This window comes from Spea bombifrons, chromosome 5 (genome assembly GCF_027358695.1).
Source record: "Spea bombifrons isolate aSpeBom1 chromosome 5, aSpeBom1.2.pri, whole genome shotgun sequence".
Taxonomy (NCBI): Eukaryota; Metazoa; Chordata; class Amphibia; order Anura; family Pelobatidae; genus Spea; species Spea bombifrons.
The window spans coordinates 94,599,266-94,622,969 of NC_071091.1; the positions used below are offsets into that span (position 1 = coordinate 94,599,266).

At 41.8% G+C, this 23,704-nt stretch overlaps 2 protein-coding genes across 2 annotated transcripts in view; one reads left to right on the top strand and one right to left on the bottom strand.

Annotated features, from left to right (window-relative positions):
* On the bottom strand, nucleotides 1-22,507 carry INTS8 (integrator complex subunit 8). The gene is made up of 28 exons (XM_053468254.1): nucleotides 22,391-22,507; nucleotides 21,710-21,898; nucleotides 21,119-21,293; nucleotides 20,176-20,316; nucleotides 19,600-19,671; nucleotides 19,319-19,370; nucleotides 17,814-17,996; nucleotides 17,590-17,697; nucleotides 16,902-17,051; nucleotides 16,272-16,372; nucleotides 15,485-15,626; nucleotides 14,538-14,608; nucleotides 14,188-14,363; nucleotides 13,663-13,796; nucleotides 13,405-13,515; nucleotides 12,420-12,621; nucleotides 12,031-12,152; nucleotides 11,292-11,473; nucleotides 10,064-10,097; nucleotides 9,632-9,688; nucleotides 9,492-9,553; nucleotides 8,576-8,694; nucleotides 6,482-6,585; nucleotides 5,902-5,952; nucleotides 2,913-2,986; nucleotides 2,030-2,094; nucleotides 1,515-1,558; nucleotides 1-179 (listed from the first exon to the last, which is right to left on the bottom strand). Exons 1-28 carry the CDS (start codon nucleotides 22,422-22,424, stop codon nucleotides 63-65), a joined length of 3,072 nt encoding a protein of 1,023 aa, XP_053324229.1. The 5' UTR covers nucleotides 22,425-22,507; the 3' UTR covers nucleotides 1-62.
* Nucleotides 22,502-23,704, top strand: part of NDUFAF6 (NADH:ubiquinone oxidoreductase complex assembly factor 6) — a 17,503-nt gene continuing 16,300 nt past the window's right edge. Inside the window, exon 1 of the mRNA XM_053468262.1 lies at nucleotides 22,502-22,688. Coding sequence (XP_053324237.1) covers nucleotides 22,588-22,688 — 101 coding nt within the window. The 5' untranslated portion in view covers nucleotides 22,502-22,587. The remainder of the gene's footprint in view (nucleotides 22,689-23,704) is intronic.

Sequence of the window (23,704 nt, forward strand, 5' to 3'; positions counted from 1 at the left end):
TTAAAGCTACAGAAGGATTTTATTTTTTGGTGTCTGTGTAACATAAAACTGTACAGGAGATGCTAGAAGTAGAGCTTCGCCATCGCCTGGAGAAACGTCTTCTTGCGTCTCTGTGCGGCGAGTTGCAGCACTTCCTCGGGGTTACTGGAATTCAGCTCTGGTTGCCCAATAGCCTTTATCTACAAAGAGAAGAGATCGTGGCTCAAAGTAGCCTCAAACAGTAGATGCCTGCTGCTTACGGAAGCCATAGCCAGCCTGCACGCCGCATCACAACTTTACTAGAAGGGGTAGAATAAGTACGGTGTCTGTTGCTGCAGGAACGTTAACTTTTTCACAATGAAGCTGAAGCTTCACTCTGCATAATCTGGGGCTGACCGTACTTCATGCAGGAACTTAACCGAGTCTGAGCTGCAACTCAACTCCTTCGGAAGGAAAAGGCAGCGAGATCCGCCATCAAACCGTCGGGACGGGGCATCAGGATTCACAATCCCTCTGCCTTCCAAATTACAATTTAAATCACCAAATTGGAGAACAGAGTCTTAAATGCTTCGGAATCTATATTCAGAATGCAATTTGATGCGTAACGGGGTGTATTCGCTAACGTGAGAGTTGCAGTTTCATTGTCCTGACTTCACTTTACATTATAAGGAGTCATATGCAGTGAGTGTCGGTGGCCCTGGATAAAGCGTATTTAAACCGGTGTGCGTTATCAAAGCATTATCAAAGGCGTTCACTATACTGGGTAATAAGGCTCCCTGGGAGGTCATTGCTCTGTAGGCTTATGGGGAGAGCAGACACCCATTGTACAGCGCTATGGAATTTGATGGTGCTATATAAAACAAATAATAAGCTACAGCGCAGCCTCTGCGATGATGCCATAGAGGACGGTGAGAGTGATGGACCTGCGGCCCCGGGTCAGGGCTGGGGGAATCGCCCAAGAAATACAAGCCCTTGCTTATGAAAAACACACATTACACGGGTGGGATGTAATTGCCCCAATTACCTCTACACGTATAGGGGCTTCCCGCTCACAGCACACAAACTACACGCTATAAAACCGCACGGTGGGGCTGCCTTGTAAACTGCACTGCCGCTTTGTGACCCTTACGCCATAACTCATTCTCCCCGCTGAGCACATGTATGCGGACATGTAACCCAACACGCAACTCACATGTTCTGACTGAAAACCCATTTTATCACAAAAATGTCCAGATACGACAGGTGCTAGCGGGGTGAAAATACACTGTAAGGGACTGGGGTGAAAATACACTGCCGGCCTTCCGGAAGGCGTTTTTTACGCTTTTGTCTGGACAGGCGCTGATGTTAAAAGCCAGTTAAAGTATTACTACTTGTTTACTAAGAGGAAAGACAGGTTGATATTATGTGGCTGGAATATTCTAGCGGATTCTCTGCAGAGGTCATGGATGCCCAGGCAGCCACATTCACACTCCTTGCAGGATGCATGATGGGAGTAGGAGTGCCACTCGATTGTCACATGGACTGTATGTACTCACCGCAATCTGTCTTTTATCCGTCTCTCCTCTCTTGTGGTGTAGATCTGGAAACGGTTAAATCAAACCTGATACGGTGTTCTCAGCAGCGTAGCTATTCATCTACCCCGTTACCACCACAACTGCCCCATTACAGGTCACTTCCATTCCCTCTCAAGGAGTGCAATGATCAAAAACAGTATGAGGTTAAGATGATGGTTCTATTCTGCTTCAGTATTTAAACTACATTATTTACTAGAGGGAGACTATTTACTGGCAGGAGAGTTGTGGGTTTTACTTGACCATTAATTACGAAGGGCTGACAGTGGCAAGTTTCTCAGTTCCGGAGGGCTAAACCAGCCCTGTATTATCCAATGAATAAAGAGACATCTCACTGATTTATCTACACCTCGTACAGAGCCAGCAGACGCTCACAGGAGCTGAAACGACTCCTCTCCTGCACACTCTCCCCATAGCGAATATAACCCAAAGTGTGCTATACATATTACATGCGTGTATATGCATTATGGAAAGGATACGTGTTAAGTATTCCAAAATAGTGACATCCCAGATGTATTCATAATAGGAATCCATCCCATCGTGACTGCAAAACAAAACACAGTTAATGACTTTAGCTACATATGACGCGGTGACCTTCTGGGAGCGCCTGTAAGACCCAGCGGAAGTTTTCATATGAAAAAGACAATGTATCTCACGTTGTGTGCAGGAACAATGCAACTTCACTGTGAAAAGCTCTGTACCCACGGCTTCGCCCCCCAGACTACAGCCCCCGGTTATTGTAAGATTGGTATCTCCCTTCAATACCGATACATGAAGGCTGCTTCACTTTTTTAGACTTTAAGGGGACTTCATTTTTTTGCAGCGAAGCAAACCATGCAGCCCTCACAGATGTCCTTCCAGTAAAACGAGGGGCACATCACACTGCGGGGCATTATCTGCTAATAGATGAGTTCAAGACTAGCTACGCGCCATCGCAAGGATCTGCACCGGATAACGGACAGGGCAGAGGCCAAGCGGCTCTACAGGATTCTTCATGCTGGGCACAGGAAAGACCTGGGGATGGAGACTTAAACATTATATGGAAGATCTGTATGTATGGTAGTTACCACTATGATGTAAGCGATTTGTGCCTTTGGGGAGCTTTATCACTAATATATATATATAATTTTTTAAATAATGAAAATAAGGTGTTCTGGTTACAGTTAAATGCATTGCTTGCCTTAAAAGCCCCTGTCGTTGCCCACCGTGTCTCCCACGCCGTGATTCTTAATGTTTACGATGATGCTGCACAGGTTTTGGGACATTTACTTTGTCTTACTAGCGACGGTTAGATATTTATCTTGGCAGCGGGTCATACTTCCTGGTGATTAATAAGCAAGTCACCTTTCTTTTTGCCATTACCTGTTCTGTTCTTGTAAGGCTTTAAAGGCGGTTTTGTAGTCAACTTCTCGGAGAAACTGACACAGTATCGCTACCTGTGAAGCGAAAAGGATGAAGAGAATCATTTTTAACTCGTTTGGCATAACTTTGCGGCAGAGACGGTATGAAGCAGGCATATCAGCATCACCCCAATCATGGATAGGCAACTAATCATCACCAGAACGGTTTAAAAACAGACAAATTTGCCACTAAGAAGAGGGAACAGACCTGCTACGTACGACTGACGTTCATTTAAGCATGAATTCGCACGATCGTACAACGTATTCCGCCCATCCCGAAAAGCTTCTTCCATAAGAAAGGCTGAGCAGATCCTAATTTAATTTAACATTAATACGGACCGGCTTAGCCCTTCTACTAAAGACACTCCAGCCATCACACGCACTTTAATGCGGGGTCTTTAAACTTTTCATGGGGTCTTCATTGAAAATGGATTTTGTGGATTCTGCAGACTGCACCGGACATTGTACAGCCAACACACTGTATTTGCAGCATGCTCACACTGTTTGGTAGTCCTCATCTTATACATTTGTATTATTTGAGCCTGTGACTACCTTAGTGCACCGACATTTTTTTCTTTTCCCTGTTTGCACATATTTGAGGTTGTTGGCTCCTCATCAGTCTGGTTGCAGCTTGCTGTCCAGGGGTTAATGGGGGAGGAGGTTTAATTGCATCTCCCCCGACACATTAAGGTTTTGGTAGCAATATAAACTGCTTTGTGTGCCCACTATGTAGGAGGTGAAAGTAGGTTCTCACCCTATTGAGAGTGTGCCTTGACGTGGCGGGTGAGCTTAATTATGCTTTGGCCAATTCATATAACCAAATCCTCTCATTTATATTATGTTTATATATTTGTTGCCAACTTTATTAGGGTGAGAAGCGCAGACAGTTTTTGTTTTTTTATATACATTGTACAGCCCAAAACACTGTATTTGCAGTAGGGCTGCAACAACTAATCGATAAAATCGATAATAATCGATAATGAAATTCGTTGGCAACGAATTTCATTATCGATTAGTTGAATCGATTATTATCGATTATAAAATGAGGGTTTTTTCAGAGCAAACGCTCTGAAAAATCCCCCTCATTATATAACCCGTTTAGTCTGACTCACCGTCTCACAGCAGCAGCTCCTACTTACTCCCCCTCCCTGTAATCACTGTGACAACTGGCCCCGCCCCTTCCTTCTCCAGGCCAGAACCACATGGCTGTGACACTCATCTAACTGTAAGTATATGTATGTATGTATGTATGTATGTGTGTGTATATATGTGTATATATGTATGTAATTATATATATATATATATATATATATATATATATATTTGGGCTACTGAAAGTTAGGGGAGGTGGGGGTTAATTTAGGGGCAGTTATGGTTAGTGGGGTGTTTAGGGTTAATTTAGGGGCAGTTATGGTTAATTGGGTGTTTAGGGTTAATTTAGGGGCAGTTATGTTAATAGGGTGTTTAGGGTTAATTTAGGAGCAGCTGTGGTTAATGGGGTGTTTGGGGTTAATTTGAGGCAGTTGTGGTTAATGGTGTGTTTAGGGTTAATTTAGGGGATGCTGTGGTTGATGGGGTCTTTAGGGTTAATTTAGGGGATGTTGTGGTTAAGGGGGTGTTAAGGGTTAATTTAGGGGCAGTTATGGTTAATGGGGAGTTTAGGGTTAATTTAGGGGAATCTAAATCCTGGGGGCAGTGAAGTGACATATCTGGGGGTATAAGGCATATACAGTATATAAGGCATATGTGGGGAGGACGGAGTGGTGTATCAGGGTGTATAAGGCATATCTGGGGGTAGAGAAGTGGCATGTCTGGGAGGCAGGGTGGCATGTCTGGGGAGGATGGAGTGGGGTATCAGGGGATATAAGGCGTATCAGGCACAGTGGCAGATGTGGGAGGCAGCGTGGAGTGGCAGATGTGGGAGGCAGCGTGGAGTGGCAGATGTGGGAGGCAGCGTGGAGTGGCAGATGTGGGAGGCAGCGTGGCATATGTGGGAGGCATTTTGGAGTGGCAGATGTGGGAGGCAGCATGGCGTGGCATATGTGGGGAGGGCAGGGTGGCATGTCTGGGGAGGATGGAGTGGTGTTTCAGGGGGTATAAGGCGTATCAGGCACAGTGGCATGTGGGGGGTAGAGTGGAGTGGCAGATGTGGGAGGCAGCGTGGCGTGGCAGATGTGGGAGGCAGCGTGGCGTGGCAGATGTGGGAGGCAGCGTGGCGTGGTATATGTGGGAGGCAGCGTGGAGTGCTGTGGTAGGCAGCGTGGCATATGTGGGGGGGCAGCATGGCATGTCTGGGAGGCAGCGTAGCAAGCCTGGGCTCAAATGTGCATATATTGGGGGGCTGGTTGGGAAATAAAGACAAGAAATGTATTATCAAAGTTTTTTTATTCTGCTGTTTGTATTTAACATCATTTGTTTAGTAAATTATTTTAAATAAATGAAAAATTTACATTAATTTTTTTTATCCGATTAATCGAAAAAATAATCGGCCAACTAATCGATTATTAAAATAATCGTTAGTTGCAGCCCTAATTTGCAGCATGCTCACACCTGTTTGGTAGGCCTCATATTATACATTTGTAGTATTTGAGCCTGAGACTAGCTTTTTTCTTTTCCCTTATTTTGTTTTTTGCACCGGACAGGTGTTCAGCTCTCTCTCGACACGTGATATACTTACATCCGATCTGTAGATCAGTCTATTGCGAGTTGAAAAGGCTCAGCAGAGCTGGCAGTTTACATATTTTAATTTTACCAAATCTGAGCACAGAAACAGCAAATCAAAGGTAAACCTTACGGCTAGCGAAGCAGCTCTGTTTAATCTCAGTGACTGTCACAACGTATTAATAGTGACATTTCACGTAAGCATAGGGAGCTCTGCAGAGTACTCTGATAGAAAACATTAAAAAGTAAAAAAAAAAAGTTTTTTTTTTTTTTTTTTTTTAAATACTCACTTGCGTGTGGCAGTTCAGCATTGAGCAACATTTTATCATCCTTTTTATCACCTGTATGAAAACACAAAAAAGTAAACAGAAGAACTTTAAACAGAGGATCCGTAAGAGAGAGAGTATTTAGGTGGCAGGCGGACAGAAGGGGGAGGCTGCAGCCCCTCTGCTGCATTAGGAGGCAATCAGCGCAATGTGCAGCCCGACTCGCTTATAATGCCACTCGCCCATTGTGCTGTCAATCAAGGAGATGGTTGAGGAGACCTCCGACTTGGACAGCCTTCGTAGCATCTTCTCTTGCACCATCTTCGGAGGAGGAGGGCAAGGCCCAGAATAGAGGTCGTCAGGCTTGAGGAAGGATATCGGCCGCTAGGGGGGGCGGCTGGCCCAGGGCAACCTCCTTAAATACAGCACTGGCCACCAGTACCAGCCTCACCAGAACATACGTTCCAATTCCTATCCCCTTCAGGAACGCTGCCAGTTTGATTGTGAAATTGTTCTGAACACAACTAATGAGTCGGGGACAAACGGTATAAGGAGCTGCAGAGACTTGGCTGTCCCCTGTAGAAATAATATATCGGGTACTGACCTGATCCGAGTAAATTTCGAGTGGAACTTCTTTAGTAAAGAAATCCGAGCAGACAGCCCCAGCCTGAAGATAATAGTTTAAGGCAGCGCTATACTCGTTGGCGGCTGAAGAAGGTAAAAGACAAAAAAAAAAAAAAGACTTGAAACAGAATACATCAGACAGTTATTTGGGTCCATGTATGTAACATTAGGACACATAATAATCAATGTAATCCACCGGGGGTGTAAGTTATACTTAAAAGGAGGAGCGTCACATGCTTCGTTTTTAGCATATAAAGACTACCTATAGCTCGTGTTTCCCTCCAATCAGTGCACAGTTTTAGAGGCATTTAGGGTAAAACTAAATACCCCTCCCCCCAAAAAAAAAACATAGCTTTGTGCCAAAAGATGGCAACACTAGCAAATTAGCCATTTGTATATGTTCTAGCTTGGTTATCTTAGCCCCACATAAAAGACAAAACCCCCGACTCTTATTCATGCTGCCTGTAGTAAACATCAGAATGCCTCTGTCTTAATTACTCAGCCGGACACGAACAGACTTCATTTGTATTGCCGTAAAGAATCGGCCTAGTGTAGCGCTTGTGGTCAGTCGTGATATCTTGGCTCAAAGATGGCTTTAGTATGGCTGCCTCCAGATGAGTTTCCAACCTACGCCATAGCGGACTGTATTTTACGCATCAGGAGGAGAATGTATTTTTCCCCTTGAAGTTCTCTGCTCTTTCTTCGCTCTACCCGTACAAAGCTGGTCGGAACTAATCAAAAATACCTTTACAACATTATGTGCTGCCCCCATTTAATACATTTCCCTCTCTCAAATAACTAAAATCATGTTGTTTGCGCCCAGAATTTATTCAGTGGGTTCTTAAGTATCTAAAGATCTGGCACAGAGCAATGAAATGCTTTTCTACATAAGCTTCAAACAAATCCCTTCATTGAACGCAATCGGAGGAGATAAATCAGGGACGGCAAGTATCAAAACATACAAAAGGGATTTATTGGCTTCCACAAAATAGAGATCACTTCTCTTAGCTCCCAGTAATCATCAGCCCCCAAACTCTTCGAATAAATGGAAGAAGAGATACAAACCAAGCGCCAGATCTTTAGATACTTGGTATAAAAAGTTATATTTATGCAACCATTTAATACATTCTGAGTACAGCCAAAATGGGCTCACAGAGGGTTAGGCGTGAAGAAAATATTTTAATAATAAAAATAATCAGTTTTCTGATGGCGTTGTGGTTGTGCAATCTTTCCCGGATACGTGCCTTGAAAGCAAAGCTTTTCTCAGGGAATCGTATGGTTACGTGGCTATAAAGGTGGGCTGTTGGTTCAGCCGTCTCAAGTAGCTGCATCTGCTCTTTAACATCGGTCGCAGTCGGCTTTGAGGAGCTGCTAAGACAATCAGACTTCGACCAGCCATTCCCTTTTGCTGGGGACATTTATATGTCTCTATCTTGCGCAATGCATATTATATATATATATATATTTTTTTTTTTTTTTTTAAGGACTGCCAGATTTTAAGGGCTGCTATAGTCACCCTAAATTCCCAATTATTCAGATCTTGCCAGAGTAGCTATAATGTTTAGACAAGAAATAATAGCACACGGGAGGGTGAAATCTTGAACAGAATACCTGATTTGAATTCAAATAAATGTCATTATAAAACCGCTAATCAATTAGAACTTCACTCTGCCTTACTGGCAAAATAATAAATACAAAAATAATAAGACCAAGAACCAATTTCTGGGGGGGGAAATTGAATAAACAAAGCCTTGCGTGGGGCTGCCAGGCATTATAACTACCAAAGCGTAACTCCAGCTCTCTGTGCAGCATTACGACCCAGCAACAGCTGTTTAGACACGGTGGTCTTCCCATCCTCCACCGACAGCCAAGGTGAGAGCTGAGCATTCAACCCGGGCGTCTGATGATATAGCGGCCGACAGTATATTAGTATTTAGTAACGTCAAACACACAGTCGCTGAAAGGGACTGCAGGGGGAAGCATGTAAGGAGCACAATAAAAAGGACCCGATCACAATAGCTGGAAACGCTTGCAGACATTTAATTCAGTTTGACGCGCAGATGACGCAACATACCGTAATATATATCTGCCTGGATACTGAGCCACGAGTAGTTGTTTGAATTAATCGTTAGAGAGTGGTTTACCAGTTCCTTCAACGTCACCGAGACGGCGTCAAAGTCTACAGACTGGAGGCTGAAAGCAGAGAAGTCAGATGCTTCCGTTATATACTTTAAAAAAATAAAAACACAAAACTTCCTACCGTTACCCGTTTCTGGCCATTAGTCTTAAAGATCCGCCATTGTAGGTAATTTGGCAGAAAGAAAAGAAAATAATCGCACAGGATAAGGGATTTGAAAGGAGAGTATGATTGTAAAGAATTATGGAGACCAACAAGGCAAGCGTGCTGTCCAGAGAGGGACTCGCTCCAAAAACAAGGGGCCGTTAGAACTTGCTTTGTACAGAGAGCTGCGGTCCGAAGCCGATCACGGCAGCCGCAGACAGGACAGCATTTCGTGTAGACTGGTTTTCCATTTGTTGTCTACATCATTGTTCTTCAGGCTCTCTTCCCTTGACTCCATGCGGTATTTATGCTAACGCCCCCATTAAAAATCTCACAGGGGAAGGGGGTCATTTTTGACTTGTGAGCAAGTTTTTAAAACACATTTGGAAGACCGTAATCAATCATGAAGTTATTTTTACCAATTAAGATCTTCTTGGTAATCACAATTACAGGGTTAAATGCTACTGTACAGTGCAGTGCAGGGACCCGGAGTGCAGTCTAGTGCCCCCAATATAGGGGTCCGACTTCAAGTTTGAAGAACCCTGGTTCATAAGGTAAAAAGTCAACTGAAAAACAGTGGCTTCTCCAGACAGATTAGTGAGCGAGTGAGATCCACCCGTGGGTGCGCTATCCAGCGGGAAATCTGCCGCGGAACACGCAATAAACGGGAACGTTAAAAAAACCTATAAACAGAGGAAAGAGCTCTTACTTTAGTATGGAGCATGGCCAGATGGAAATGTACTCCGCTGTAATATCATTTACGATATCCTCCTGCGGGAAACAAGCGCAAACTCAGTACAAAAACCAAACTCATTTGTTATTTTGAAATGAACAAGATAGTATACTGACCCGGAGATTATGGAGCTTGACAAAGAGGGACATCAATGTGGTTAAAACCAGCGGTTCCTGAAAAAGAAAGTTTCTGATGGATCATCAGTAACCCCCGGAAACAATCTAAGCAGTTCAGGTCTGAGTGGGGCTTACTTACTAAATGAGGCGCTTGCATAATCAGTGAGAAAAAGATGAAAGTTTTGGCACTATATAAATAAAAGATAATAATAATCATTCTTAATATGGATCATTAAGGGTCTGCTCCTGCTATCAGGCTTATCCTAACAAATCAGGGATATCTGATCGCAAACTCTGCCCATGGGAGTTAAATAAAAGAAAATATTTTGGAGGGGTAGTAGTAAAAATTATAATATGTACTAAAAAGCTAAAATGTGGACATATTCAGAGAGGATATATATATATATTTTTAATATAATCTTTAAGACTTACGCGGAACTTCTTTATGAAAGAAATAAGCTCGCTCCTGGAACGAAGGAAAATAAAGTAATTAGGGAGAGACCGTAGAGAAACATTATGATGTTCCAGACTAAGTAAATTCATATAAAAAAAGGAAAGGATCAGCATATGTGAGATTATACACATGCGCCTGTATGCTCCATATTCGGGATATTTTAGGGCATTCGCTGTCTCTGGCCATTTCAAATGTATTGAGTTCAGGGAACGGACATTTCTAGGTGCAAAATGAATAGCTTTTTCTGGTAAGCGTTTGGCATTCACGACTACCAGGAATGATGTTTCTATTGATGCATTTAATTATTAAACACTCATCCACGTCGACCAGACATGACAGAAGGCTTGATGTTCCCTCAGAAATCTCATGGTGCTGCCACAACCACAAGGGATTCTGGGTAGGTGCATGCAAATACATGTCCACTTTATACATGGATCCCTTGAAAGTGATTGCCCGCTGTACAGGACAGCCTTTAGACAAAACTCGGGAAGAGGTGCAGTAGCCAGATCACCACTCATGGACAGCTGTTTCGTCCTTAATGGGACTCGTCAGCATGAGGTTGGGATACTGGCTTACTATTTAAAGCTTGGGGAAGCACGAGAAATACCAATAACAAAAGTTATGGCATTCAAGGGATCCATGTATAAAGTGGATATAGAGGCAAAAGGTGATTATTGTTGGCCTTATTTGCATGTACCTACCCAGAATCCCTTGTGGTTGTGAAAGCATCATGAGATTTCTGAGGGAAAAAAACAAGCCTGCTGGCTTGTCTGGTGTCTGTAGATGAGTGTTTAATAATACTTCTACTACCCCTTAAATGTAAGTGGAAGGGTTTTCCATCACCTTTACCCCCCATAACTTTTGTTATTTGTATTTAATTATTTCAGTTGTTAACTTTAAAATGGCTGTTCCACTTCTGCTGCTAAAGACTTTGGCCACTTTACTAATACATTTACTTATAAATACTCTGCACCATCATACTTACAGACTTTCTGTCCGGTGTTGTCTAATCTACACAAAGACAGATAATTACTTAACCCAACCTTTTATCTTCTGGCACAAACAGTAACTCCACTCCCTCTTTATGTAGGAAAACCTGTTTGGATTTTCATGCAAAGCCTGCAGTGTACATTATTCAGAAAGTAAAAGTAAATAGAAAGTCAGGTTGGCGATCCCATGAAGTGAGGGTTAATGGCGGCTACGCACCGAAACATGATACCCATTGTGGAATCTCTGTTCTTGATCAGGCTAATCCTGCCATCAGTGGCTCTCTTGTGCTGGTTGGAGACCGTGCAGATCAGCACCACCACCTCCCATAGTTCTTTAGCTGTCCTCCGGCTATCCGAACCAGACAGCTCCTTGCATGTGGCCGCCAATAGCTGTCCCAGCTGCAACTCAAACGTCACATGCGTTAATCTATCACAACTATATAACAAAGCGGCTTCTTAAACATTCAACAGAATGAACCCTTTCCTTGGCGTTTAAATAGATTTGTTTATTTGGAATAATAGCAGAATAGATTTTTGCTTTGCTACTAGCCCTTCATCCCTAAATCACACACTTAACCTTATTAGTATCTTTATAAAGCATGACGCTATCTTGGGAATACAGGGCCGGGCATGACTTAGGGTCTTCCAGGGAGAACAAGTAGACAAGCCATGTGGCTTTTAGCTGCAGTCACTTTAATTTTTTTTATTTATTTTTTTAATAAAATTTCTGTCATTTAACAAGTTCAACAAGCAAGTTGGCAACGCCAGAGAGGGGTTTACGCACATACCCCTGAAGCCTGGAAATATGCAGATAGGTGGTCATTTTCCTTGAATAGGGTCACTAAGAAAACAAAAAGTATCCTAAACTAACTGGCGAGTTGGAACCAGGTTTAATGTTTCGGGTTGCAGGCTTACAGTATCTGGCGCTGACTATATATACCCCCTGAAGACCTTACCTTTACGTAAGGATTATTCTGCACAAGGGATGACGGCACATGCAGCGTCAGGTATTCATTTTCTCTCCAGTTCAGCATAAAGGCAACACATTCTTCTGCCACGATCTGTCGGAGGGGAATGTCTGCGGGACAAACAGACTGACACCATCACTATCGTTAAAAAAAAAACTCAAGAAACAAAAACAATAAGGATCAGATCATATATCAGAGTTTATATTCTTTACAAAAACATGTTTGATCCCGGAGACAACCTTAAGAAACAAATTCTTGTTTACCGTAAAATAAAGTCTTACAGCAGTGGCAATGGATGAAACCCGTGAAGATCCAACGGTTAAAACTTAATCGTGCAATTCAGGCAGAACTTTTAAATAAGTTTACCGTCTACTTACCAGGAATCCTCATTTCTAGGTACCCGCGTACTCGGCTGATGAGTTCCGGAGGAGGGCGCTCTCCAGAGTTACCGGATCCAGCCTCGTGGGTATAAATGTCCAACAGCAGGATCTCATTGAGCATGACCTGCCGCAGCTTAGGGGAGAACTCTGTCACCAGCTCCAGACAGGCAGACAGCAACTGCTTGGCATGCGGGAAATCCTGAAAACACACAAAGACACGCATGTCGTTTCTTGACAGAGCGCCGGCATATTCCTCAGCACTGAACAATGGGACAATCTGGACTTACAGAAGCAAGGTGAGGAGGACGCCGCCCAAACAAACTATGTCTACAATTACACACGGCCACAAACCAAAAGATGGTAAATAAGCAGAGATTTCCACATAAAGCTAAAGCATTCAATTTTCAGTAGCCAGGATTTAATGTAACGATTAACATCCTATAGCAAAGAGAAATTCATGAAAAGCTGCTGTGTTGGAAGCCATCAAGTATTTACTTGGACCCCTCTGCTTTCTCCCTAATGCGGAAGAACTGGACAGACAAGCATACAGGCAGAGAGAGTGGACAGCAGGGTGTCGGGATCACGGAACACCTTTAAGTATAAACGCCCCATCAAGCACGCTGTACAAACGCGACTTAATTTTGTTGCATGTACGGTGGTCTCTTGATCATTGTCTCACGTTTTACTAAATGCTAAAACGAGTAATGGGATCTACACACAACAACTGCAAGATCCGTCTCCCATGGGTATTAACTAACAGCATTGCAGTCCTAGAGCCTAACCAGCCATTTGTTTATGTGAGAAGGGGGATGGTAGTAACATTATATTACGCTCTATATAGCTCAAAATACACACAACTGGGAAATGAAGCTTGCAGTCATGGTATCTAAAATCAAAGTTTTGTCTTAAAAGAACCCATTATGGAAGTGCTTGTTTTTGTTCTGAAATCTAGAGCCACTAGGTAAGTTAACAAACAAATTACCTTGATTGCACTACAGTGTAAGCCTTTAGCCAAGAGGATATAAATGAGGTCCCGCGTCAGTTTATCTTTTATATTCAGGATTATTCCGCTATAAATAGACGGGACTTCCCACTGAAAAGACATCATAATGAAAAATAAAAGTGTTTTTAGCAAAGCAACTTAATTTAATTGATCACAAAACAGTGAATCACGCACACGATGTACCGCAGCCTACATAATCCTCCCCCAGCAATAGGGTAGGAGCTGGAGGGTTCCTACCTTGCAGGACACTGTCCAGTACTGGCCATCAGACGTCATGCCATGCAGCTCTATCAAGATCTGTCGGACTCTCCAGGGGTCCATGGTGAGGATGAGTTGATGTTCCAACTGACCAATGTTCACACTTCCAGAGGCTGAAACGTTGAGCACAATATAGATATATTTAACCTTGGTATGGTTAGTATGGAAGCAGACACAATTTATCTCCCTTGGGCACGTTGCTAACCAGGCAGATTATTATAAATGACCAGGCCTCGGAAATACACACATTTTATTATAAAATAATATACAAACTAATGATATAGATAAAAGGTGCTGGAAATGAAGCATTAAACTGATTACCAGGCTGACTGCCTCGTGTTTAGCACTTTGATGAATATAGTGCCAAACACATACAAACCAGATCAACCACAGGATTCAAACAAAATCAAAGAAAGAAAAAAAATGTTCAGAAGGAAGAACAATTACCAAGTTAAAACTAATTTGCAGACACACTTCTTATGTTTATACCCCATAACATCTCACCTGGTACGTCATAGAAGGAGGTCACAGGCTTGGTACAAAGATTGACCCGTGAGGTTCTCTTGCGTATCTGTTCCACCAACATCTTTCTCTCATCATCGGTCAACAGCTTTATAAAAAGCTCATGGGAAGAAATCATGAAAACAAATTGCAGATCCTCAATGCCCAGACAAAGGTTCCTACAGAGAAGAGCAGAAACCTATTTTATAGCATTATGACATCATTTTTTTTTTTTACAGTGAATAGCTTTACATTTCATCAAGGTCCAAAGATAAAGAAACAAACTCCCAATCTCCATTATGATACGATGGCAAGATTGTTAAATAAGGAGCGCAACAAGAAAATACACTTACTTTAAAAATGACGCGACGGCCCTCTTCTCGGATTCCGTGGCTTGTTCAAATTTGAATGTTCTAGTAAATACCTGATGGATTATGCATCAGAAATGGGTTAATGACATGGAATATAAAATATTTGCATACATTGATTCCTTCTGAAACCCTAGTATGCCAGATTAATGTACAAAATAATTAATTGTGGTGCAGCCAAAGAACATGAATACTTAAAAATGAGTATAAGCTATTTTAAATATCATTAAATCATAAGTAACTGGATTTTTTTAGTTTAATTTAGCCTTACAAATACCCCTGAAACATTTGATCAGTTGTAGCTTTTTTGTAAGGTTCATCATTATGCACCCTGCGGTGACATTTACATGTAAACCTCTGTTTTCGGCATTGCTGTTATGTGATGAAATCTTCCAGAGACAGTTTAATGTTCCTGAGACCCCTACGATAGAATAATGCATATTAAAGTGATCCGTGAGTGACCCAAACACTCTGAGTACTTTAAATAGGCATCGTTCATAAGCCAAAATAAAAGAAAGACTTGCCTGACACAGAATTGGCAGCCATCCTGTAAATCTTCTCTTGCAAGATCCGACAAGATGTCTTATCACAGATTTCCAATCAAACTCTTATAACCGACTGACAGCTTAAGCAACCAATCAGGGCCAGGAAAGTGCTCCAATAAAGATCAATGGGAAGACTTTACACATGTGCTGCGGGGTCTAAACCCCTGAATGCAGCGTATCTCCTGCAGGGCATGTGGTGGGATTCTGGAGAATAACCAATGCATTCGCAAATTTGCAAAAGGCTGGAGTGTCCTTTGGTAGGGAACAAGCAGAATGACCGCTCTACTATGGTTTATTTTGCTTACATGGTAGAGAGTTACATATATGTTTTGGAGAGTGAGAGTGAGAGAGAGACCCTTTGTTGAAAAATAGACGATTATGTCTCACCTCGAGAAGGAAGTCTATTTTCTCTTTACTAGGTTTCATGAAGAGCAGGTAAAACTGAACATTGACAGGTCGCTCTTTAAGAGTATCACGAACCGTGTTGCAGGCACAGATTTTGAAACAGATCTCTGATAGAGCCTCGTTCCTGCGGGGAATTGGACATTTACTGATGAAATGAACATGATTATCAAAACCTTAACAATATATGCGTTATATTAACAGTATGAATAGAATCCTAGCTGATCTTGAATTTTATCAACTTTTAACAATCAAGAGGTAAAACAAGTGTAGACATGAAGAGTTTGACTATGGCTTCAACTTTAATTGCCATTTAATAAAAAAAATGAATAAATTGAATCATTTTCTGTTATTGTCCATGGATGACAGGAACCGGCATAGAAGAAAACAGCGTGAACCAGCTGGTCATCCTTGCCAAGAGTTGTTATTGCTGGCTTCCCTCGGGAAACCAGAAATATGTTCTAAACGCAAGGGAAAAAAATTGTAATTTAACTATATCCAGAGCAAAAATATTTAGATTATAGGTATAAAAAAACCCATTTTAATTAATTGCTTGAATTTGGGGTTATGGCCTTAAAGAGAGGCAGGCAGAGAATCATGGGAGTTGGGGTCCAACAGCAGCTTGACACCCATTTTTGCCATTGCTTTCTTAACGAGCATATAATAGTGTGAGATCTTATCACTATAATAAAAAGCATTTTCTTCACGTTTCTGCTGAATACATTGCTTTGAATTCTGTTCATCGCCTACAACGTCATATGTGTGTTTTTACCCTTGTTGTACTTTCTGGAAAAGCTCTCTTAAAATGGACTGTCTGAACTGGTCCGGTAAAGTGCCGGTCAAGTTATCTTCCATAAAAATCTTTAGTACGCCCTTAAGAAGCAGAAGGGGAGAAAAAAAACGTTAAACTCATTTATAGACATTAGAAGATGAAGCTACTGACTAGCTGGAGGTAGAACAGCAGAGGGGCGAGTTCTGTATAGGGTTACAATGCTGGCCTATTGCCTGAAATCCTACATTAGATGTTTTACACAACTACATTTGACATAATATACACTCTCATTGCTGCATTTGAAAGCCATGAGCCACGTCTTCTGGTGGTCAGCTCATTAACCTGAGTCGACTTCCACTCACAGAAGTGGAAGTCGACAGGTGGAAAGGCCTTCCGGAAGCAGCGGTAAAAGTAATGCCATATGGAAATTAAGATATCTAAGTTAAGATAACTAAACAACTGCTTTATTGTATAGGTCCAATCTTCCTTTGGACTACAATAAAGTAAAAAGCCTGATAAATTCGTAAAAAAGAAAAAAAAATCTGAAATGAAGAGGAAAAAACGGTCACAGATATTTCAAATGCCTGTTCACACGATCCAAACGGTGAGTACGTCAGCGTCCCGAGTCACCTGGTAATTAGCGGCTTTCATGTAGCTGTGGATCAGACTGTAGGGTGTTGACTGCTGGACAGTTGCCTTTGAAGGTGCGAGGACTCCACAAGCCTGGCAGTATCCTGCTAACCTCTTCTCATCTATGGACAGCTGGGACCCCATACCAATCTTTAAAAAAAAAAAAAAAAAAGAAAAGGCATACATCAGAACGGAAAGATTTACAAAAAATACAGGAAATGTATGAAAATTAATTTACATTTATTTGCAGATATTCTTGTTGCTCCCCTACTACAGTCAATTATCTTTAGAGACTGCATTTGATAGCATACATCTTTTAAATAAAGCAGATTAAACTCCACTTTGTGTAAACCAGCATTTTACATCCATGCCTCTGTAATATTTTTATTAAAAATATATACACATATATAGATACACACATTTACACTGTGGATAAGTGGAACAGCATTTCAGCAGAAGTAGTAGAGGCTAATATGAGGGGTGAAATTGCAAGATGCATGGGATAAAATAATATATATATAAGTGCAAAGATCAAGTAAGATTAGAGGTTTTACAGTTGGTCAAAACAAATGGGCAGGACAGACAGACCAAATCTGCCATCCGATTCTGTGCTATTCTTACACTGCATCACTCAGTCAGCATTTAGACCCATTTCCTATATATTTAAGAGTTTATTAAATTATTATACCTTTGAAAGAAGTTGCTTAGTATTAAAAAAATGGTCTCTGGCTTTCTCGTAACTTGAAGGGTTTGTTGGTCCTTGTTGGAAATAACCTGTCCCAAGGTCATAGCAAACCTGCAAACAAAAAAATGAATTGTTATTATATCTTGTGGAATGGATGCATGTTATACGCGATATGGGCTGGGAGAAGTGCAGAGGATAAATGTCATTGTAAAACATTACACTCTTACCTGGCACTGCATTTCCTCACAACTGATTTTTAAGCCAGCTGTTGAATTCTCAGTCTCTCCATTGACCACACCAGGCTCCAAAGCCAACAAGTCCAAGGTCCTCATGGTATGGATATAGAAGTCTCTTTTAAGTTTGAGACCTCCTTCTAGCACAGTCATTGAATCCTCCAATTGCTCCTTTAGCTGAAGGGAGAAAAACAACCGCTTGATATAAGTAGTTTGAACAGCCGGAGTCCTGTTTAGTCTCCACGAGGAGCCAACATTGTTTAAAAAGGTAGGCGAGTGGTTCCCTAGATCTGGATATCATTCTACATTACACACACAGATCGATATTTCACCAAATCCGCCGGTTGACTTCCACACAGCTTGTTGTTATTTACTAGAAGTCCAACAAATGGCTAGAAGGCCAACAAAGTGAAAGGAAAAAAAAACAAACAAAAAAAAACATAAAAAGATTGCAAACAAATCACACAGGATTATATGCAACATGAACCCCAAACTCAACCCTTGACTTACAGTATCTTCAATGTTACCGCTGCGACCCTGTGCACTTTAATGCATATCAAAGTTGAGCGGTAGAATATCCTTATATGCGTTTGCCCCTTCCCCCAGGCCTAATAAACGTAACTCTCCTGTCTGTGCTATACCTACCACCAGCCAGCTCCAGCCCTGGCTCAGCGACCGCTGGAGGAAAGGGTCTAAGGAGACCCTGGAGTGCATGCGTGGAAAGCGCTGCCCTAATGGTTTTAATGGTAGCCCTTTTCAGCCACTGACAGGCAGCCAATCAGTGGGACAAAACCATCAGGACACTGAGGGGTGGGAAGCTGCAGCTTTTCCAAAAGGTAAGTAAATTTTTTTGCCCATCTTTAAAAAATGCATATAAAAAGAGATCCCTGGGACAGTGGAGTGTCCCTTCAGCAATAACACCTATCTGAATTCATACAAGAAAATCCATTAAATGTACAACATTTTATTATCTTGATAATGCTAATGTTTAGCATATTGGAGAGGTACAGGGGATACATTATCTGTAAAGGGACTGGGAGGGAAATGATAATAAAGCAACATACATAATATATAGTAATGTCAATCTATAAATTTATATATGGTGTGTGTGTTGACATCATTTGGCTGAGAGTGGTCTGTGCATCAGTTGGTTCAGAAAGTGATTCATATTTAAGTGTGTGCTTGTGGTTGGAGTAAGGGTGCCTGAGAGCGGCACCAAAGTTCCAGTACTGGAAAGAGTTTGATGTAATGTGCTGTAAAAGAAGATAAAAAGGTTTGGTACATCACTTTGGTGTGTGCAAGTGGTTAATTTTAGCCCTGACTAGAAAACCTAAAGAAAAGTTCCCAAGTCTGATTAGTCCTACTTACTGCATTATATCCTCAAATAACCAAAACTCATAGGACATAAATACTGAACCATGCAGCTATGGAAAAATGCATTGAGAGTGTGCAGAGCTTGGTTGGAAAAAAAGATAAAAACTTAGCACAAGTCAACTTACCACTTTCAAAATGTTTTCAGTGAGTTCCTTCTCTTGTTGAATTTGATTCATTCTGGCAATCAAAACAAGAAAAAGAATGATACAGGTTCATAAATAATACCTTATGAAGAGTGCACGTGGGAATCAAGAATATGAGAAGTGCAAAAGTAAGCACACTTAGAATAATTTCAGTTTACCGGGATGAAAAGGTTGGCTATATGGGTATACAGTTGCTTAACACATAATTTTAATATTTAAGTGTATAAAAATGTAAGAAATGTATTAGGACGCACAGTACTTACACACTAGGCTGTAGAGGGCCTTGCTTAACAGGTTTTACTGGGAAGCTGCTCTGAACGATGGTCCTGACGGCCCTAAAACAGAACGAGACATGCCAATAAGACAGTATTTACTGACAAAAGACAAAATGTTTTCCGGTCTCTATGGCGAACAGACAGCTTTAGGACCCCCTCATGGATGCTGTAAATGACAGATGTTGTACAGTTTATTAAACCCTGCACACGTCCTGAATACCAAATGATAACCTCTCAATATGTGCCTCTTGAGTCAGATTTTTAACAAGCATTCAAGCACCAGAGTGACCACATAATTCATACAGATATCAGGCTATTACCTCTATGGGTGTACAAAATACATGGTTTAGAAATTATGCAGTGACAATACATTCCAGCAGCATGGCGTGTCTGTGTGGCTCTACTGTATATAATGCAAAACAGATAGTCCTCCCCTTTCCATCTTCAATGTACATTAATAATTCCCTTCCCATAAATACTCCAAGCTCCCAGTTCTTGCACGGGTCCACAGATAGCCCTGTGTGTCCCGGCTATCATTAAACTAGGTGATTCTGGCCACATTACCATCTGTTATACAGCATAACCGCCATAGTAGTGGTTGGAGGTAGGCTGGCGAGGTCCAGATCCACATGCTTTGTTCCTGGAGGCACTTTGCTCACACACAGCAACTCATTCAGCAGCATGTTCAGGACAGGGACTGATAAACTGAACAGAACAAGATTGTTGAACAGAGAAGCTACTTTGAAAACAATTTCTGCATATTTACTAGTTTAATAACATGTTGAAGGGCTTAAGTCCTTACTCCATGCTTCCCAAACAAGTCCTTAACGACTAGCATTTTGTGTCAGAAGACATGGCAGGAATAGTGTGTCACCATAAATTTAAGCTATGTTAAAAGTAATCTACACAAAATACAACTAAAAAAAGTAAATATGTTTTTATACATTTTGAAAATCTAATTAGAGCAAGGATTTCTTCATCTGGAAGTAAAATCAGACAGAAGCGTCCAATACGGGACTGCCTGCAGCAGCTTATTAGTAACTATATCTGAACAAAAATAATTTACAAAACACAAATACACTCTAAAATGTAGAATCAGTATTATAATAACATGTGCATATAATGCAACCACTGACTGGTTCTAATGTCTGATAAAAGTACTCTAACTATTCTGGCTGGTAACAAATAGCCATAATCTTCCGGTTTCATTCAAATTTCCAAAAAAAAAAACTCTGAACATTAAGAGCTCAGAATACTCAGGCCCGTACAGGAGATTTTAAGATTTTTTGGGGAACCAATCATTGTGCTAACTGGCATCCAATGTGTACTATAGAGGCTTTATTCACTAAACTGTACGTCTTATATCACAAAGGGACCAGAATTGGTCTTTGTCAAAATAGGTGGAGTTGATCAGAGGAAGTGAGGTGTTGATCAGAGAGCCCCCACTGCTGGAGTTCAGTGCAGTCAAAACTCTCACGGTTTGGCGCTTAGCCCATAACTTTCTTACCTTTTTTCCAGAATATCAAGATCCCATTTTAAATAAGCAGCCACCTTCAAAGCCAGCAGTTTGAGAGTGCGATTTCTTTTGTTGTCAATTGGAGGCTGGACCTGATTCTGCTCATTCACAGTGGGTTTGGATGCCTGCTCCAAAAACTGAATGATCAGTTGAACGGGAGGTGGATCTAGGATCATAAAACAGAAGAAGTAAAGATTGAAATAACAAAAAAGGTGAGCCTTAAAATCCCAGAAAAACAGGAAAAACATGAAACAGCATATAAGTGCTAAATAGAAAACCGTATCACAATCCGATTAAAAGTTGCTTAATCACGGAATACTTTAACAGATGTCTGCTCTAGCAACCAAGTACTGGATTTGTTTAGCACATGAGTTTTATTTGAAGGCTTTGATATTTAAAGGTAAGATTTTTGCGTTCCCCAAGCCACTGTATGCTTTACTGCGGTGCTGGGCATGCCATGAATAACGTCATCGGTCAGGTATTTTATACCTATTAATATAACAATTATGATATATATATATATACATACATACATATACATACACACACACGTGTATAAGTGCTACCAGGGCATATAGCTACCAGGAGAAGCTTTCATCAAGTGGCTTTCCAACAGGAATTCATCCAACAAGAATTCAAACCATGACGTTTGTGGAGGGGTGCACGGCCGGCTTGAAGTCGCTGCCTCGCGATCTGCAGCCTCTGCACTCATCTTCTTTGCCCCTCCTTTATCACCACCTTGGTTTTTCTTTTTCATTTGGTCAGATTTATCTAGCGAACAAAGAAAAAGACCCAGATCACATTAAAAGAATACAATCAACCATTACTGAAAACTCTGTGCACAGGCAGATCCTCAGAGTGGTCAGTTATTTTTTTTTTCTCCACTTTGCCAAAGGTGCTTAAATTGGCCCCTATACTGCACCTAATTCAGTTACCTTGGTAACGGGGTAAACAGATATATTCCCAAGCATTTTTCCCCATGACAGACATGCTGGAGGAGCCACACTGACACCTGCCATCCCTATCAGGTTAGCAGCATCAAGAGTTTGGCCTTGCGAGGTTACTTCTTTACCCGCAGTGCTTAATATCGGAGGGAATACTCGGTAAGTTCCCACACATGCTCATAACACGTAAGGATATACAAAAGCTGTCAGCGAGCTCCATTCATTAAGCAGTGAGAACGCGGGTGTACACATAGAGCCACTATTACCACAATCAAATACACAGCAACAAACCTACAATAAAACAACACAAACCACCCACCGTGCGACTCCGGCAAAGAAATAAAGGGTTTCATGCGACGCTTTTACAGAGAGCGGCGCTCGCTTCACACGTCACTTGGTCACGTGATGTCAACATGGGCGCAGGGCTGTGACGTACGCGATGTCACGTTCAAAACTTTTACACCAATAGTGAATGGACTCCCGGTCCAGCCCCCCGAGCGGGGTGACATTGCTGCTATGGCCGGGAGGACCTTGTTGCGGGTTCGGGTCCCGCTGAACAGGTGGAACACCAGGGGAAACAGCGGGCAGGCGGCCGGCTACTGCTTGGAGTTGGTCAGGTAAAACATGCCAGAGAGCGGGATAGCAGTCAGTGCGGTGGCGTTTCACAGAACGCGTGGCTATTAACCAATCAACATTACATACGATTCGTTCGAATACAAGCATTAATACGCTATATGGACAAAAGTATTGGGACACCTGGCCATTACACCAACAGGGACGTTTATGACATCTCATTCTAAATACATAGACCGTAATATGTAGTTATAGAAGGCTTTCCACAAGATTTTTGGGTGTTTCTGTGGGAATTTCTGCCCATTCATCCAGTAGAGTATTTGTGAGGTCAGGCACTGTGTTGGACGAGAATGTCTTTGTATTAAGAATGCGATGTCAAAGTCCTTGTTGGTGTAATGGTCTGGTCTGGTGTTCCAATACTTGTGTCCATATAGTTTAGTCAGCGCCATGGCAACTAGAAACCACTTCTTGGCACCCAGGGATTTTCCGAGTGCCATTATGAATCCTGCACCCTGTTCTTTCCTGTTAGGGGTGGTCTAGCTGGTCCTGTGAGGCTCCTGGCTGGGTCATGTAATGCATGTTATGTGACTTACGTAGCCATGCTAGGTGCCTCACGGCCCTCCCCTCGCCACAAACCTGCAGGAAAGCATAGAGTGCTGGATTCACAATGGCAGAAGGTGGGCAGTGGCAGGAGAGTAGAGTATGTGAGTGTGAGTGTACTATAGTGTCAGGGTTAGTGTGTGTATGTATAGCTCCAGAGTCAGTATGTCTATTGTATTGTAGTGCCAGATTCAGTGTGTATGTGTGCATAGTGTTGTTGTGTTATTTTGTGTATGTATAGTGTTATACACATGCGCGCACATGCACTGGCTAAGTGTGAATTTTATTTTCTTGAATAGAATGTATGTGTATTCTCAGATCCTTGAAGTCCATCAAAGTTCTGTCTTCCCCCGTTTCCTTTGCCAGCACTCTTTGGTATCGGAATCCCTCTGTCTCACTTTCATTCCCCGATGTCCTCCTTTTCCATGAGATCAGAGCACTTGGAATATAAATCAATTGC

Excerpts from the sequence above, each read along its gene's own strand:
- INTS8 (XM_053468254.1), bottom strand. The coding sequence starts at position 22,424 with ATGAAACCCTTTATTTCTTTGCCGGAGTCGCACG. Across the intron at positions 21,294-21,709 it reads CTTGATGAAAGCTTCTCCTG|ATCCACCTCCCGTTCAACTG; the intron begins GTAGCTATATGC and ends TTATGATCCTAG. Across the intron at positions 9,689-10,063 it reads CTTTCATAAAGAAGTTCCGC|GAACCGCTGGTTTTAACCAC; the intron begins GTAAGTCTTAAA and ends TTTCTTTTTCAG.